Source organism: Sus scrofa, chromosome 6, assembly GCF_000003025.6.
Source record: "Sus scrofa isolate TJ Tabasco breed Duroc chromosome 6, Sscrofa11.1, whole genome shotgun sequence".
Taxonomy (NCBI): Eukaryota; Metazoa; Chordata; class Mammalia; order Artiodactyla; family Suidae; genus Sus; species Sus scrofa.
The window spans coordinates 49,363,834-49,381,892 of record NC_010448.4 but is presented as its reverse complement, the minus strand read 5'-3'; the positions used below and the strand labels follow the sequence as shown (position 1 = coordinate 49,381,892).

Below are 18,059 nucleotides of genomic sequence, written 5' to 3'. Positions count from 1 at the left end.
GCTTTCCTGGACTCTCTAGGCGGGAGTAGGAGGGACCAGATTGTTAGTAAACGCAGAGACACGTGCGGGCGCGGATCCCGGAGGGCCCCGCACCCAAGTTGGCGCTTGCTCATTGGGTACGCAGTCTGTACGCAAGCGCGCGCTTCTGGGCGGAAGCGACAGTCCCTGCTGCACGTGGGCTCCCCGGCGATGGAGGAGTCGATGCAGACTGAAACCAAGGTACGCCCCGAGTCTGGAGCAGAGTCTGGCCCTCGGAGCCCCAGCTGTACTCTCCGGCACTTTGCCTGCGAACAAAACTTGTTGTCCCGGCCCGATGGCTCTGCCTCTTTCCTGCAAGGTAAGAATTTACCCACGTCGTATTTGTTCTCGTGGGCGGGTACAGTGTATTGTGTTAGCTGGTAAATATCTTCTTGGACTGATGCAGTTCTTGCCGGAGTGAATGGTACTGCATATGCCAGTAGACAAATAGAAGGGTGAAGATACCTCCACTCTGGTAAATATGCCTCAGGATGAGAGAGGGGCAGACCTTCTCTTAAGAACGAATACTCCAGGGACTTCCCTTCGTGGCTCAGCAGTTAAGGAACCCGACTAGGATCCATGAGGATGAGGGTTCGATCCCTGGCCTCCCTTAGCGGGTTAAGGATCCGGCGTTGCTGTGAGCTGTGGTGTAGGTCGCAGACACAGCTCGGATCTGGGGTTTCTGTGGTTGTGGTGTAGGCTGGCAGTTGTAGCTCTGATTAGATCCCTAGCCTGGGAACTTCCATGTGAGGCCTGAGAGAGCAAAAAAAAAAAAAAAAAAAAAAAAGAACGAATACTCCAGAATAGGGGAAATCTCACCGTGTAAAAAAAGTCCTCCTTGACTAGGTTCCTCCCACACATGCACTCTGGATTCATCTATCCCTGGTTGAGGCAAACCTGTTCTTTTGCGTAAATACCTCGTAGACTGGCAAATCACCACTACTGATTTTTTTTTGTTTGTTTTTCTTTTTTCTTTTTTTTGCTTTTTAGGACCGCACTTGCAACATATGGAGGTTCCCAGGCTAGGGGTTCAAATGAAGCTGTAGCTGCTGGCCTACATCGCAGCCACAGCAATGCGAGATCTGAGCTGCATCTGCGGCCTACACCACAGCTCACGGCAACCCCAGATCCTTAACCCACCGAGCGGGGCCAGGGATTGAACCCATAGCCTCATGGATACTAGTTGGGTTCTTACCCGCTGAGCCAAAATGGGAATTTCGTTGTTTTATATATACGGAGTTGCCAGGCTGGGGATCACATCCAAGCCCCAACTGTGTCCTTCCTATGCCCTTAGAGTGGCAACGCTGGGCCAGGGTTCCTGCCAATTCCTTTGTGCCACAGCGGGAATTCCTGAACACATGTGTTTTTGCTAAGTACTGTTCTAAGCACTGAGAAATCATAGCTAAAAAGGTTTTTTGTGTTTTTTTAATTTCTTTTTTTATATTTTTTTCTGTTTTATATAAGTTTTTAAATTCCTGCCCTAGAAGAGTTTCCATTTCCATCAGAGAAACAAGTGATAACTAAGTAAAACTTAGTAAAAGGCTATGGAGGAAACTACCGCAGGAAGGAAGAATAGGGCGTGCCAGAGAGGGGTGCAGTCTCAAATGGGATGGTCAGGGAAGGCTTCGCTAAGATGGTACCATTTGAATAAAGATCTAAAGGTAAGGGAGCAAACCCTCAAGACAGTAAGAGAAAAGCATTGGGGACAAGGGTAAAGGCCCTGAGACAAAAACTTGCCTGGTGTGTTTGAGGAGCAGTCAGGAGAGCAAAGTGGCTGCAGCAGAGACAGGAGGTCAAAGAGAGGTACGGAGGACTGCCCTTCATGCAAGTTTCTTAGCACTTAAATACTGAGCCTCTTCCATGTTCTAAAACCCCAAAGCCCAGGACCCTGGAGCAGAGTCCCTCAAAGGCCCTCAGAAGTGTGTCTCACATGCTCCTGGCCTCAGAATCTCTACTGAGGTTAAGAATTCCGAGCCCCAGGAGTTCCCTGGTGACTCAGCAGGTTAAGGTTCCAGCATTGTTACTGCTGTGGCTCAGGTCCAAGCTGTGGCAAGGGTTTGATCTCTGGCCCAGGAATTCCATGTGCCGTGGGCACAGCCAAAAAAAAAAAAATGCTGAAGCCTCAGAACCCACCCACACCAGCTAAGTCTGGCCCTCTACACTTTTTAATCCACTACAGCGGCAATTCTGATTGCAGGCCAGCGTTTTGAAGCTGTGCACCAGCTCCGTGTCCTCCCACTGCAGGTTGCAATCCCCGCTGCACATTAGAATGGCCTGTGGAGCTCACAGGCTGCCGGTGCCTGAGCGCCAGCCCTCAGCAATGGTATTAGGCTCTCTGAGGGGAGGGGCCTGTGCATCAGTGTCTTTTAAAGCTCTGCAGTGAGTCCAATGTGCATTCGTTAGTGATTCTTTTTTTTTTGCTTTTTGTGGCTGGGCCTGCGGCATATGGAAGTTCCAGGCTAGGGGCTGAATCGGAGCTACAACTGTTGGCCTACGCCACAGCCACAGCCACATTGGATCCTTAACCCACTGAGCAAGGCTAGGGATCGAACCCACATCCTCATGAATATTAGTTGAGTTCTTTAACCTCTGAGCTGCAGAGGGAACTCCCTGAAAAAAAATTTTTTTTTTTTGTCTTTTTTGCTATTTCTTGGGCCGCTCCTGCAACATATGGAGGTTCCCAGGCTAGGGGTTGAATCGGAGCTGTAGACACTAGCCTACGCCAGAGCCACAGCAACGCGGGATCCAAGCCGCGTCTGCAACCTACACCACAGCTCACGGCAACGCCGGATCGTTAACCCACTGAGCAAAGGCAGGGACCGAACCCGCAACCTCATGGTTCCTAGTCGGATTCGTTAACCACTGCGCCACGACGGGAACTCCTGAAATATATTTCTTATTGGGGGTTATGGTCAGAAAAATTTGGAAGCTACTGTTTTAGTTCAGCCTCTTCATTTTTGCAGATGGTAAAACTGAGGCCCAGAGAAGTGAGCAAAATCAGCTGAGGTTACAGAGCCAGGAGGAAATGAGCAGGAGTTAGAACCCACCCCCACCCCCCAGGTATTTATTGGGTTCTCAGGTATCCTTACTGCTGCAGAGTTGAGAGCTGGGCTAGGGGAAGCTGTGGGAAGAGAAGTTGGGACCAGCAGCAGTAAGAGGGAGGGAGGTTAGTGCAGGAGGGACTTCCCGGTGAAGTTAATAACAGCTTAAGTCTGTTGAGCACTCAGCAGGGGTACCAGGCAGCTCCTGAGCCTTTTTCCTTTAAGTGGATCATCTCATTTAACCCTCAACAGCTGTGAGGGAGGAGGTATCGTTTGACGGATGGGGAAGTGGAGGCAGAGAAACGAAGCAAGTGCCCCAAGAGTCACTGTCAAGGAATGGTGGGCCAGAGCCGGGGTGACGTGGGGAAGCCCGGCCACCGGCTCTGTGCCCACACTGTTAAGTGCCGCGCGTTGGGCCCCGGAGGCGGGGGAGACGTGGGCAAGGCCTCCTGTGCTGTCTCCCCAGGGGATACCTCCGTCCTGGCAGGCGTGTATGGCCCAGCCGAGGTGAAGGTCCGCAAAGAGATCTTCAACAAGGCCACACTGGAGGTGATCCTGAGGCCTAAGATCGGGCTGCCGGGTAATTGGGCCTCTCGCCTGGGGTCTCCCTCACTGCGCTCCCCGCTCTCCCCTCCCCCCACCTGCTCCTCTGTCTGTCTCCAGCTATTTCTGTCTCTTTTCCCCAACAACATGCTTCCAAGTCTGTTTCTGTCCCTTCTCCGCCCCCCTCCCACCCCCCCATCGCCTCCACTTTCCCCTCATCTTCCGTGTGGCTCGTCTCTCCTTTCCATGTCTTTCCATCAACCTGTTTTTCTGCCCTTTTACTCTCCATCCCCCTCACTCCCCAGGGCTGGGCCCTCTGGGATGGGAGTGGACAGCAGCAGTGCTGGACATGGGGGCTCTAAGGTTCTCCTGCCCCCGGAGGCTCCCTCGGTGGGTGCTGGCAGTGGCAGGAGTGGGGACTGACTGCCTCCTCCCTGCTGGGAATCCTCTGTCTTCCATGCAGGGCCTTGCACTAACCCAGGCTGAGACTGCAGGCCCTTTCCGGGGGGGCTCGGGTGGGGTATGTGGAGGAAGATGAGCCTGACAGCCCCACACCACCCCACCCCTGGTTTCCCCCAGGCGTAGCGGAGAAGAGCCGGGAGCGGCTGATCAGAAACACGTGCGAAGCAGTAGTGCTGGGAGCGCTGCACCCCCGCACCTCCATAACCGTGGTGTTGCAGGTCATCAGTGATGCAGGCTCTGTATCCTTTCCCACCTGGCCACCACCTCCAGGAAGTCCTCCAGTATCTCCCTGATTGTACCCTTTGTGGGCCATGTACACACCCGCTACTAGTCTACCTGACAGGCACCCACTTGTAGGAGAAGAGCAAGCATGGCTTGACTTCTTACTATGTTCTAGGCACTGTTCTGAGCACCTTACACATATTAACTCATTTAATTTGCACAGCAAGGTCAACTCACACTTCTTTGTTGTTTTTTGTGTTGTTTTTTTTTTAGAGCCACACCTGCGGCATATGGAAGTTCCCGGGCTAGGGGCTGAATTGGAGCTACAGCTGCTGGCCTATGCCACAGCAGCATCAGATCCAAGCCGCATCTGCAGCCTACACCATAGCTCACGGAGTACCAGATCCTGAACCCACTGAGCACAACCAGGGATCGAACCCACGTCCTCATGGATACTAGTCGGGTTTGTTACTATTGAGCCACAGGGGGAACTCCCAACTCACACTTCTCATAATTGGCAGGGCCAGGACCTGGGCTCACACCATCTGGTCCTAGAGGTCAAGGCCCCTAGCACATGGGTGTCCTGTTCCCATGTTTCAGGTGAGGAAACTGAGGCCCAGAGAGGAGAGGTTGCTTGCCCAAGGTCACACAGCTGGAAGGCGGCAGCAGCTGAATTCACACCCGGACTTCTCTGACTCCAAAGCCTGTGCCATTGACCTCAGCTCTGTCCCTGAGCTTGGATTTGAGGCTCGGCACTAGGGGAGCCCTGAGCAGACAGCACAGTTAGTTCAGCAGCTCAGCCTTAAAAGATCACTGTGGTTCGGGTGAGAGAGGTGGAGGCCGAGGACCAGAAACCGGCCTTTCGAGTTGGCCTTGCTGGTGCACCGCCCTGAGTTGGGCAGACGCTCCCCTAAGGAGGGACGAGGAGGACTACTGTGAACCCGTTTCACAGAGGGGAGGTTACAGACAGTCAGTGGCAGAGGTGGGACTGACTAACTGTAGACCTGGGCCCTTAGCCGCTGTGCTAGACCTGGGGAGGAAAGACTTAGAGAAACAGAGGTGGGGCCAGCTGTCTGACTCTGGCCTGTGCGCGCCTTACACGGCACCATGGCCACACCTCTCCCCGGACCGTGGGCTCCCTGAGGATGCTGACTCCTCCCACCATTACCTGCCTGCCTGTCACCTGGGAGCACTGCCTGCTCGATTCCCCAGCTCCAGGCCTGGCTCTGCTACTGCCTCCTCGGAAGGCTTCTGCAAGTGCTTATCTGTGGGAATATCGTTAGGATCCCTGATAGAGGCTCAGAGAAAGTAAGTAACTTGATCAAGGTCACACAGCTCAGAGGTGGCAAATTCGGGTCTGGAACCCAAGGATGCTTGATCCCAGAACTATTCTGCCCGTCTCCCTTTCTGTGATTGATTAGTGAGGTCTGCCACAGACACTGGCAGGGTGAATGGAGGCGTGGAAACGTCTGCTCGCTAGCCCTACAGTGGAAACTCTTAACTACTGCCTGTGACATGCAGCTCCTGGCCTGCTGCCTGAATGCTGCCTGCATGGCACTGGTGGATGCGGGTGTGCCCATGCGGGCCCTCTTCTGTGGGGTCACCTGTGCTCTGGACTCCGATGGGACCTTCATGCTGGACCCCACAGCCAAGCAAGAAAAGGTAGGTATGAAGGGCCAGGTAGTGGAAAGTTTCTCCCTTCCTCCTCCAGGTCTCGCTTCAAAACACTTGGCTTGTGGTGTTCCTGATGGGGTTCAGCAGAAATGAATCTGACTAGCATCCATGAGGATGCAGGTTCGATCCCTGGCCTCGCTCAGTGGGTTAAGGATCTAGCATTGGCGTGAGCTGTGGTGTAGGCCGCAGCTGCAGTCCAATTCACCCTGTCTTGGGAACCTCCATGTGCTGTGGGTGTGGCCCTAAAAAGACCAAAAAACAAACAAAAAAAACAAAATGGTTGGCTTGTACCACTTCAGTCCCAGCTGGCAAGCTCTGCTCCATTCATCTGGGCAAGTGCTGGAAACCCAACTCTAGCCCACTTCAACAAAAAGAGAAATGATTTTAAGAGGTGCAGAAGCAAAGAAGGAGAGAGCTTTTTCTTCACTGGCTCAAGTTCATAGTGTGCTGGGGCTCTGGTTATTCCTAGTTATCTGCCCAAGACTGAAACAGTCACATCCAGGTGGGAAAGCCAAAACCCCTTGGGGGATTTCAGACAGAGGGAATTTAATGCAGGGAACTGATTACAATCATATTGGAAGAACTGAAAGCAAAAAAAGAAGGGAGGACGCCCAGAGATTAGGCGCCCTGAAGCCAACTCCTGCTCTGTGCTATTGGAGACACTGGTACGGTTTCCATGGCAGGCAATATACCCCAAACTCCTGCTACTACAAGGACCAGGATGCTGCTCTGCTTCCTTCCAGTCTCCCACCAGATTCCTGGGGAAACCTAACTAGCAGGAGAATCTGGAAATACAGTTTGCTGGCTTCCAGCCCCAGGGGCACAGAGCAACAAGGGGAGGCTGGGAGACACAGGCGAATGACCGACACATGGCTGCCCTGTGGCCCAGGATACAGTGCTCAGAAGCCCCTGTCAGAACCATGTGGTAGAGTCGTGTGGGCAACCATTTCCCGGGGGAGCAGGGACGGGGTAGTATGTACACACAAAAAAAATCACTAGTGTTCATGAGAATGTGGGTTTGATCCCTGGCCTCGCCCAGTGGGTTCAGGATCCGGTGTTGCCATAAGCTGCAGTAAGTCATGGAGGCAGCTTGGGTCCCACATGACTGTGGTGTAGGCCCAGCAGCTGCAGCTCCAATTCAGACCCTAGACTGGGAACTTCCATATGCCGTAGGTGTGGCCCTGAAAAGAAAAATTGTAAAAGTAAGCCCCCCTCTTTGAGACAACTGAGATTGTGGCTGAGGGGAGAGTCCCAGGTCCCCCACCTTGTACCCCTTGTCCCTAGGAGGCCCGGGCGGTCCTGACCTTTGCTCTTGACAGTGTGGAACGGAAGCTGCTGATGTCCACCACCAAGGGACTCTACTCAGATGCTGAGGTACCAGCCTGCAACGGGGTGAAAGCCAGGTCCTTCCTGTCCACCTGATAAGAGGCCCTATTCCAACCCTGAGAGGCTTAAGGAGAGCCCCTTCCATGCCTGCCTTCTGTAAATAGGAGGCGTTTTCAAACTTTTAGCCTTAGAGACCTTTGGGAATTTTTAAAGGGAGCCCAGTTTATGAGAAGAGAGGAGGGGCTCAGGTTGAAATCAGGAGCTGGGAGCACCTGAAGGCCTTCCAGCTTCCAGCTCAGAGCTGCACGCTCTGGAATTCAGGGTGTCTGAAAAACAGAGTGGCCACTGTTGGGCCAGGTGGTCTCCAGGAGCATTGCCCACCTGGCCTTCCTGTGAGTCCAGGCACACATGGCAGTAAAGATGTGGGGGCTTGGATTCTGTAGCTCTGAAATTCCAATCTCTGATTCCAGAGCCCGGCAGGTTGGAATCGCTTCCAGGGGTCAGGATGGCTGATCCTGTTAATCTGAGCACCATTGCCCTGGAACTGATGGAATCTGACCCCTGAAGCCTTCCCCGTTCCCCCGCCCCCAAGGAGCCCGGGACGTGGGGAAGAAGGAAATACACTTGTAATTTCCCTCACCCCCCTGCCTCGCTGGGGTGAGGGGGACACCCAGTGAAGGGGGGTAGTAGGTTTGTGGGTTCTGGGGGTCAGGTGGGGCCGGGGGAACCTCCTGGCCCCCCAGCACCCACCCAGCTCTCCTTCCAGCTCCAGCAGTGCCTGGCTGCAGCCCAGACTGCCTCCCAACACGTCTTCCGCTTCTACCGGGAATCGCTGCAGAGGCGTTACTCCAAGAGCTGAGGCAGCCAAGAGCTGAGGCAGGCCAGGGCAGGTGCCCCTCCCGCCACCGCCCACTCCCTCCAGTACCAACTAAACCAGCAGCCCGGCCCTGCCTGTCTGTCCTTGTGCGTGGGGGTGAGCTTGTGGCTCTGTCACTGCAGGAGCCCCTAACCTGCCAGGAATGTGTGGCTAATAGCCCCAGGGTCTGCCCCACCCCAAGAAAACGGATTGTGCATTTATTGAATGAACCTACTCATCTCAACAGCCCTGCAAGGCCTGTTACAGTGTGTGGGCCCTACCAGGTGCTGAGGCCATGGCAATGTATGGGACCCAGGTCCTGGGTTTTGAGAAGCAGTGCTGTGATAGACAAATAAAATTTGTGTTTGTTGGAGAGTGGTAAATGCTATTTTGAAAAAAGAAAAGCAGGGAAGAGGGTTTCAGCGAGTTCATTTGGGGAAGGCAGATGGAATACAGTCTGGGGCACCTTCATGGGAGGAGTCTGAGGGAAGCCCAGGAGGAAGCCGGGATGCGCTCAGTGGATACCTGGGGAGATGACCCCCTGGCAGCGGGTTTTGAGGGCCTCGGAGGGGAGTCTGGCCTCTGCGTGCTGCTTTTACTCACTCAAAAAGGGTGTGGTTGGGCTGTTATAGTCCCTTTGTAAGAAAACAAGCTCAGAAGCCAGTTAACTGCCAGAGGTCACCAGCTGGTTAGTGGTGGAGCATGGGTCCCACTCAGAACCTATACCCAGAGCCTCCACTGTTCGGGCAAACCCGGGAGATGCGGGTCTGGTACACTCTGCACTTTGCTTCCCTGCCTGTGAACGGGGGTGGCTGAGGTCTGTTGGTTCTCAGTCACGGGTGGCAGCATCTCACAAGGGCTTTTGAAAATGGGCGTATTCTGTGCCACAGCAGCAACCCAAGCCATTGCAGTGACAACCCCCGAACCTTGACCTTCTGTGCCAGTCATACTTGTGGCATATGGAAGTCCCCAGGCCAGGGGGTGAATCGGCTGCAGCTGTGGTTTATGCCTTAGCTTACAGCAATGCAGATCCTTAACCCACCGAGTAAGGCCAGGGATTAAACCCACTTCCTCACAGAGACAGTGTTGGGTTCTTAACCCACTGAGCCACAATGGGAACTCCTTCAATTTTTTGTTTGTGTGTGTCTTTTTGTCTTTTTAGGGCTGCACCCACAGCATATGGAGGTTCCCAGGCTAGGGGTCCAGTTGGAGCTGTAGCCACCAGCCTACGCCAGAGCCACAGCCACACAGGATCCGACCTATACCACATCTCACAGCAATGCAGAAGATCCTTAACCCGCTGAGTGAGGCCAGGGATTGAACCCACATTCTCACTGATGCTATTCGGGTTCATTAACGGCTGAGCCATGAAGGGAATTCCTGAAAAGCCTTCAGTTTTTATTTAACTGACCCTCACCCTCATATTTAGGGAGCAGGAGCCAGGAACACACTAGCAACCTGCAAGGAATAACGTTCCCCCAACGGGGCCACATGGCTACCAGACCCTGTCTGCCGACATCTGGGGACTTACAGAGAAAATGACCTGTCTGGGGGCCCCTCTGCCACACACTTCACACGCCCACAGCTCTGCATTTGGGCGGGTATCATTTTCATCCCCAGTGACCTAGAAGGAAATGCGTACATATCGTTAGCTTGCAGGTATGCTCTGTGAAGGCACTCAGAGCACAAATGAAGAATGGTGTTTTCTTCTAGCAAGATTAAACAGCATGGAAAAGCTAAACTGCTGTCACTTTATTATTTGGTAACAGCAGGCCCTACTTACTGTGCCTCTGCTTCACGCTCGTGGCAGATGGCTGTTTTGCCTGCCAAGGCGCCAGCACTCTCCCAGTCTCAGGCCATTTGATGGTGCTTCCTCCTACCCAAGATGGGCCTTCTAGAGGGTGCCTGGGGAAGAGGACCTTGGAAGTACCTGAGCAGCCCAGGCCACTTTTCTCCACCAGGAGGGGGAGCCCGTGCCCTGAAGCCAGCAGGAGAGGAGGGCCAAGAGATGGGGAGACCAGGCCATTTCACTGGAGCCCCTGAATCCAGTTCTACTCTGCTTTCTTCCCCTTTGTCCTATAAGGCTGTCTGAGTTGGGTTTCTGCCATCCGCCGTCAGGGGCTTAGCCGGTGACCGCTGTTTACATGGAAGACCCATTTAGTCTCAACAACTGCTCCAGGTGTGTGGGGGGGATTGGTCCCATTTTGCCAATGAGAAAAAGTGAGGTTCAGAGAGAAGGCACGTGGGCGGGTGAATACGGAGTAATAACTTGGAACCTGGCTTTCTCTAATTCTCTCCCGACCACCCACGTTGCAAAAAGAATATTCTGCAATATGGACGCCTCCTCGGACTGCCCCTTCTCTGGCTCTGAGGTGTCCCGGGGCACCCTGGGGACAGCCTGTCGCTCTGGCCCGCCCCATCCACCTTCCCCCCCACACACAGGCAGACACAGGTTGGCGGCAAGAGTGTCTGGTGTTTAATCGCTCTTTGCGGCCTCCAGGAAGGGGGCAGGGGTGCTCCAGCTCACGCCGCCGCCGCCGCAGCCACCGCCTCCGCCTCATCCACACGGATTGTCCACTCCGACCCCGGGCGCGCTGGGCGGCCAGAAGGGGGCCTGGGGGCGACTAAGGCGGGTCCCGGGAGGCGAGGTAGGCGGACAGAGTCACCAGGGCGGCCGCGTAGGTGCACACGCCCAGCCCGATGGCCAGGACCCCCAGCAGGAAGGCGCGGCGGGAGGCGGCCCCTGCCCCCTGGACGTCCCCCTTGGCCCAAGCCTTGCTGGTCTGTGGAGGCGTTGGGCAGCGGTGACTCAGGCATCCCTTGGCCCCACCCTGCTTCCCGCAGCCCGGCCCCGCCCCCAGCCAACACGCCCAGGTATTCATCTGTTCCCAAAACAAAAGGAAGCGGCCACCGCGAGTCAGGCACACTTGGGCCCCCGGGCTGCTGGGTGACTAATAAAGATCTACTCTAGTCCTAATTGCCACTGCTCAAACGCACTGAGCCTCAGGATGACCCTGAGGCAGGAACCATTCCTTCCCATTTTACAGAGGAGGAAAGTGAGGCACCCGAGGTTAAGAGGCGTGCCCCCAACCTTACTCAGACCCAGGATCTGAGTTCAGGTTCTCCTCCGCCACCACTCTGGGCTGTGGTCTGTGAAACTGCCTCTTTTTCCCCCTGAATGTTTCTGCATGAATCCTCTCCACCTCTCACCACCACCTCCCCCAACCAGCATGGCTCCTCTTTTTTGTTTCGTTTTCTTTTGAACGCATTTTTCTCTTTTATATCCAGTCCCCTCCCAGCTCCACCCACACACTGACCTTCTGGGCCAGGCAGAAGGCGGCGATGCCCACGGGCCAGAAACAGCACAGCATCGAGAAGACAGCCAGGCCGAGGTGGTCGTGGGGTAGGAGAGGGGAGAGCAGGCCGCCCCCATCCCAGTCCGAGTCACTGTCACTGGATGACACATCCTATGGGCAGGAGACGGCCTAAGTGGGCATCTCCATCCACCTTCCCCGCCCACCACTCTGCTCCCCTTTGCCCCCAAAGACACCAGGAGAGGAAAATGCTCCAGGAGATGGGCTCTTGACTCATCTACATCCTGGGTCCTCTGGGACCCCATCTCCAGAGAAAAGCCTCCCCCACACTCAAAAGCTTTGAGTTCAATTTCAAGGAGTTCACAGGGCCAATCATGGGTACTACAACTGCTTATAAGCTCAGGGTTAAAAACCCCGTGAGGGCAGAGAGAAACCAGTGGGGACAAGAACTTGCAAAATGATGGAGATTCAGGGAGCTAACCTGCCTGCTAAAACTACAAGTTCTAGATTAAAAATATTTTTTAAAAATCTTACACCTGGGAGTTCCCGCTGTGGCTCAGTGGAAACAAACCCGACTAGTATCCATGAGGATGCAGGTTTGATCCCTGGCCTTGCTCAGTGGGTTAACGATCTGGCGTTGCTGTGAGCTGTGGTGTAGGTCACAGGCATGGCTCGGATCTGGAGTTGTTGTGGCTGTGGTGTAGGCTGGCAGCTGTAGCTCCGATTCGACCCCTAGCCTGGAAACATCCATATGCCACAGGTGCAGCCCTAAAAAGAAATAAAGAAAAAAAAAAATCTTACATCAAGAGTTCCTGCAGTGGCTCAGCAGGTTAAGAACCTGACTAGTATCCATGAGAACGTGGGTTCAACCCCTGGCCCCACTCAGTAGGTTAAGGATCCAGTGCTGCCATGAACTGCAGTGTAAGTGGCAGAAGCAGCTGGGATCTGGTGCTGCTGTGGCTGTGGAGTAGGCTGGCAGCTGCAGCTCTATTCAACTCCTAGCCTGGCAACTTCCATATGCCCAAGGTGTGGCCCTGAAAAGATAAAATGATAATAATAATCTCTAACGGGTAGTGCCCCCGGGTAGCCGACAGAAGCAAACCAAATCCTCTCTGGAGGAAGGTACTTTCATTCTAGGCCTCAAAGTAATTTTTCCTAAAAAAAATTTTTCAAATACAATGACCAGCATGCAATCAAAGATAATGAGGCAGACAAGCAACCATGGAGGAGAACTAGCAGAAATTTAATAAGCCCCTTGAAGTCTTCAAATAATGGAATTATCAGACATATACCACGTCAAAGCAAAGCTTACAGTCACAATGAGGCAGACTGTGTTTCCAAAAATTGCCACAGCCATCTCTCCCATCCCACATGCTTTCCTTACAGGATGACTGATAATCTTCCCATCAAGGGATGAGGTCTGTGTCCACTTTCCTTGAGTCTGGGCGGGTTGTGACTCACTTGGAACTGATAGAATGTGGTGGAAGTAATGCCACACGACTTGCAAGCATAAGTCAGAAAAGGTGAGACAGCTTCTGCTTTGTTGAAACACTCATGCTGGAAGCTAGAGGCCCGTAAGAAGTCTGACTGCCCTGAAGCCATGAGCCCGAGCCCACCCACATGGGGAGACCCATGCAGAAGCCCTGAGACTGCATCATTAAGAGTGAGGTGCCCAACCAGACCCACTGACTGTTCCAGTGCTAGCTACTGGCTGACTGCAGCCACATGAAAGATGCTGAAGCAGAACCACCCAAGTCCTTCCCAAATTCCCTACTCATAGAAACCATAAGCCATGATAATGACTGCTGCTGTTTTAAGCTACTACATTTTGGGGTGATTTTTTAAAAAAATTTTTATGTATTTATTTATTTGGCCATGCCCACGGCATGCAGAGGTTCCCAGGAACTTCTTGGGGGTGATTTGCTATACAGCAATAGCAACCATAAAAATATGTTTAGGAAATAAGACAAGCTTGACAATATGTACAAAGAAAGTGGAGTTCCCTGGTGGCCTAGCAGTTAAGGACCTGGCTTTGTCACTGCTGTGGCACAGGTTTGGTCCCTGACCAGGGAACTTCTGCATGCTGCAGGCTCATCCAAAAAAAGAAAGAAAGAAAAGAAAAAAGAAATAATAAAAAGTGACATTAATTGGGCAAAGAAAGACCAGTGCCAGTAGAGGCACAGAGATGAGTTGGCTTTGGAGAGAGATGGACAGATAGAGAACAGGGAGGTCAAAAATTAGAGGGAGGGAAGACAAACAGAGCTAAAGGAAACAAAGATAAGCAGAAAACAGGAAAAACTTCAACTGGAAACCCAGGAAGGCTACACGCAACTGGGAAGTGAGAGTCCAGGCCAAAGGCTGGAACTCCAGCTGCCAGCCTGGCAGATGCTGGCCACAGCTGGGTGCGCCCCTGGTCCCCTCCCCCCGCTCTCACTAAGGAGCCTACCTCAGTGGTGCTGTTCCTACCTCAAGGTCAGGGGGCCCTGGCTCCCCCAGGCCGGCGCTCACGGAGGAAAGAGATGGTGAGAGGAACTGCCAACCCTTCAGCGATTCAGCCAAGACCATCTCTCCAAAGGGAGGCTCCGGCTCAGGCTCCCCAGGCTTCTGCACAGGGGGCTCTCCCCCTACATGCACCAGCAGAGGCTGTTGGAGCTCTCGAAGACTGGGGCTGTCCATGGCTGGGGAAAGCTCCCAGAGGGGCTTCCTGGTGGTAAAGAAAAGGACAAGCTGTAAGAGTGTCACTCCCCTGACTACTGGCTTTAGAGAGTCTCCAAGCAGAGAGTAGGTCGCTGAAAGATACTCACACCCATGTTTTGTTTGTTTTTTTGTTTTTTGTCTTTTAAGGCCACACCTGTGGCATATGGAGGTTCCCAGGTTAGGGTCCAGATTGGAGCTGTAGCCACTGGCCTACACCACAGCCACAGCAACACCAGATCTGAGCCACGTCTGCAGTCTACACCGCAGCTCACGGCAACGCCGGATCCTTAACCCACCAAGCAAGGTCAGGGATCGAACCTGTGTCCTCATGGATTATTCAGATTCGTTTCCGCTGAGCCATGACAGGAACGCCCCCATTTTATAGATAATAAAACTGAGCCCCAGAGAGTAAAAGAGGTTGGTCCAGAAGTTCCTGCTGTGGCACAACGGGATCAGCAACATCTTGGGAGCGCTGGGATGCAGGTTCGATCCCCAGCCCGGCACAGTGGTTTAAGGATCCGGTGTTGCCACAGCTGTGGCTTAGGTGGCAACTATGGCTGGGATCTGATCCCTGGCCCGCTAACTCCATATGCTGTGGGGCGGCCAAAAAAAAAAAAAGGTTGGTCCAAGTTGTGAAGGGAGCTCAGGAATCTGGACTTCTCTCTCCTCAGGGCAAAACCACATACCTGTTGCACATTTATTCCAAACCATACTGTACACACGTATACCTGGCCTGTGAACTACACACCCATCCTTGGTTCGCACTCCCATCCCTCCCCCCATCCCCATCCCCAGAGATGCTTAGTTCGCACACCTCCTGTTCCCCCACCCCAAGCCTGCATACTCTCAATGCCCAAGTCCCTGCCACACATACCGATCCAGGCAAGCCCAACGCCACCTCCACTTGCCCCAAATTCATGTCCCAAGGGACTGTCTGCATGCTTGCCCCAAACATGAGCTCTCTGAAAACACTCCTCTGGTGCCCCCAATCGTCTTACAAATTCACCCCAAATAACTCCATGTTCATCTTAATCCCCCAGCATCAGATCCCCCCAGGTGCACAGATATGCCCAGGCTTCCCACACATGCAGCCTGGACACTCTGCCCTGTTCCCATCACTTCTGCTTTGAGGCAGCCTATCACCTCTCCTCGGGGGCCACACAGCCTCTCCTCCTCCACCCACATCCATGACCCACACCCGCCAGCTCCCCAGACACCTCATGTTTTACCAGAGTCCGCCCTTGTACAGCTCCCCTATAACACCCCCAACCCCCCCCCAACTCCACCACAGAGCACACCCCTGGGGGAGGGGAGGGTCCTCAATTCTCCCGCCCTCAGGCCAAACCTGGGTTGAGCCGGTTTTCTCTCAAGGTTTTGCTCCTCAACCCCACCCACTGCTCCTTCCCCAACGCCAAGAACCCTGAGAATAGCGGTGCCCCCACCCGCGCCCCTCACTCACCGCCCGCAGCCACAGGCCGGGACCTCCTGCGCCCCCTGCACTGACACCCGCCCCGACCCTGCGGCCCGGGGTGGGGAAACTCTTGAGCCCAGCGCTCCCCGGGGCCGGGGCCTGGAGGCTTGGGGTCTGCGCGTTCGGCTGGGCCCCCCTCCCAGCGCCCCGGGCCCGCAGCGCGCGGGGGCGGGGATGGGGCGGGGCGAGGCTCCCGGGCTCCGCCCTCCGCGGAAGCTGGGAGGGGGCCTGGGGCCGACGTCCGCACAGTGGCGCGGGCATCTGTCACCCCGGATGTGGAGGAGCGGGCGGCAGTCTCCGAGGACGGCAGGCCCAGACCCCGGAACCCCAACCCAAAAGCCGCAGGACAGAGGAGGGGTCGTCCCAATTCTCCAGGCTTCCTGGCTTGGCCCCACCTCCACCCCCTGTCCTCCCACCTGCCCGACAATTAACAGCAACCCGGCTACCTCCGGGCACGGCCCTTAGTGCTTTACGTATACGCGTACACGTTTACCCCTAAGAACGACCTCTGAGGCACGCTGATTGATTGTCCTGTCGTGCCCAAAAGGAAACCAGCGCAGAGGAGTTAGGAGTTGCCAAGGAGCCCGCCGTCCGCCGGGTCACTACCCCTGGCTTCGATGCCCTACGTTAATCATCGCTCACATTCCCCTCAGTAGCTCCATTTCTTCTTCTTCTTCTTTTTTTTTTTTTTTTCTTTTTTTCCACTGTACAGCATGGGGACCCAGTTACACATGCATGTATATCTCTTTTTCTTTTTCTTTTTTTTTTAAAGTAGTTCTCTTTCTACCCCTCTTCTGCTGGTAAGGAAACTGAGGCTCAGCCATGTGTGCACACTTGGCCGGTAAACAACTGATACTGGGACCCACTGGCAGATTGTAACCCAGGGCTGTATTTCCTGCTGGCCCAAAGGGAGGAGAGAAAGCAGATGCAGAAGGTGAGGTGGGGGCTTCCTGGGAAGAGGGTGGAGGTGGTGTGCTGGTTATCAGGTGGTACAGTTGGTGGTTATGAGTCAGTGTTTGAACCCACGCAGACCTGAATTCCTTTCCAGGCTCTTCAAAGGTGTTTTCTGCATGATCTCTGGATAAGGGCATCACCTCTCTGAACTGCAATTTCTTCATCTATAAAATGGGGTAAACACTCCCTGCTTCTTAGCTGTGATAACATAATGTGCTTAAGTTAGGTGCCATAACAACTGTCCAACATGTGCCCCAACCTAAGCACTCTGAGGGTGTTTAGGAGTATAATTATTTATATCCATCTTCATTAATCTGATTAGGGGATTCTTCTCACCCTGCAGGCCTCCACCTCCTCAGGGAGCCCACCCGGCTTGCACTGGCTTCCCTTTCTCGGAAGCCCTCCATTTCACCAGTCCCAGGCAGCCGAAGTGGAGGACTCCCCTCCCGCTGTGAGGCCAGCCAGGGTTCCCTTGCTCCAGGGCTCCAGGGCTCCAGGGCTCCAGGGTTCCAGGCTCTAGGGCGCTGAGCCAAGAGTCCAGATGCTGGAGCTGGCACGGGCCCCACTCCCGGGGAAAGCAGATGGTGTCTGGAAGTGCACTTGGCTCAGTCAGAATTTCTGGCAGACAAGAGGTGGGAAGACCTATGGGGGGGGGGGTGTAGATGAGAGAGAGAGGGGGCAGAAGTGTTTTATCAGGAGAGATACTCTGATATAAACAAGTCACACTCTCTCTCCCGAACCTTGCTCTTATGCATATCACTGTAAGACATAGCATATATTCCTCTAGTCTTGTTATTTTGTTTGTTTTGTTTTTGTTTTTCGGCTATGCCTGAGGCATGTGGAAGTTCCTCGGGCCAGGGATTGAACCCACACTACAGCAGTGACCCGAGCTGCTGCAGGGACAACACTAGATCCTTAACCTGCTGTACCACAAGGGAACTCCTGTAGTTTGAATCTTCCCACATCAGTGTCAGTTTCAGCCAGGTGGGGATTTGATCCCTTGTTCATTGCTGTGCCTCAAGTCCTAGAACAGTGCCTGGCACAGAGCAGGCTTTCTGTGTATACTTGTCAGGTGGAGGCGTAAATTCCCACCAGCTTCAGTTTTTTTACTAAATCCCTGAGCAATATAGGTCCCTGGGACCCCCTAGGCCACCTTAGAGAATTTTTTCACTTCCTGTAGATCTGTCTGGCCATCAGCCTTGTTCAGTCTCCCCACCGCTTCCAAGACATCACAGGAGCCCCAGGCCTCTTGGGGTTTAATAGTCCTAGAATATTAAGCATGTGATCCAGAAGCCTAAACCATTGAGTGAAAGTTTGATGAGGAGCAGGATATTTATTTAGTCTCAAAGTATCTTCCCACAGATTACTTATTTATTTACAAAGGGAAAAAATTTTTTTCCCTGAGCTGCTGCTGTGGCAACACCAGAGCCTTAACCCACGGTGCCAGGCTGGGGATCGAACCTTCATTTCCACCATATGTT

General features: G+C 53.8%; 2 protein-coding genes across 6 annotated transcripts; one reads left to right on the top strand and one right to left on the bottom strand.

Moving 5' to 3' along the window:
- EXOSC5 (exosome component 5) lies at positions 18-8,515 on the top strand. Of its 2 annotated transcripts, none has more exons than XM_021093302.1 (6): positions 18-337; positions 3,504-3,639; positions 4,182-4,303; positions 5,808-5,948; positions 7,245-7,334; positions 8,053-8,515. In XM_021093302.1, the coding sequence occupies exons 1-6, from the start codon at positions 314-316 to the stop codon at positions 8,143-8,145; spliced, it is 606 nt and encodes a 201-aa protein (XP_020948961.1). In that variant the 5' UTR covers positions 18-313; the 3' UTR covers positions 8,146-8,515.
- On the bottom strand, positions 9,474-15,820 carry TMEM91 (transmembrane protein 91). 4 transcript variants are annotated; one of them, XR_001303679.2, is made up of 5 exons: positions 15,613-15,819; positions 13,923-14,160; positions 11,460-11,609; positions 9,926-10,047; positions 9,654-9,766 (listed from the first exon to the last, which is right to left on the bottom strand). XR_001303679.2 is itself a non-coding variant. In XM_003355932.4 (4 exons), the coding sequence occupies exons 2-4, from the start codon at positions 14,130-14,132 to the stop codon at positions 9,638-9,640; spliced, it is 489 nt and encodes a 162-aa protein (XP_003355980.2). In that variant the 5' UTR covers positions 14,133-14,160; positions 15,613-15,820; the 3' UTR covers positions 9,474-9,637. The 4 variants fall into 4 exon arrangements, 3 of the variants coding, with proteins under 3 accessions (XP_003355980.2, XP_020950077.1, XP_003127205.1); XM_003355932.4 differs by lacking the exon at positions 9,926-10,047 and having other exon boundaries at positions 9,474-9,766; positions 15,613-15,820; XM_021094418.1 differs by lacking the exon at positions 9,654-9,766 and having other exon boundaries at positions 9,791-10,047.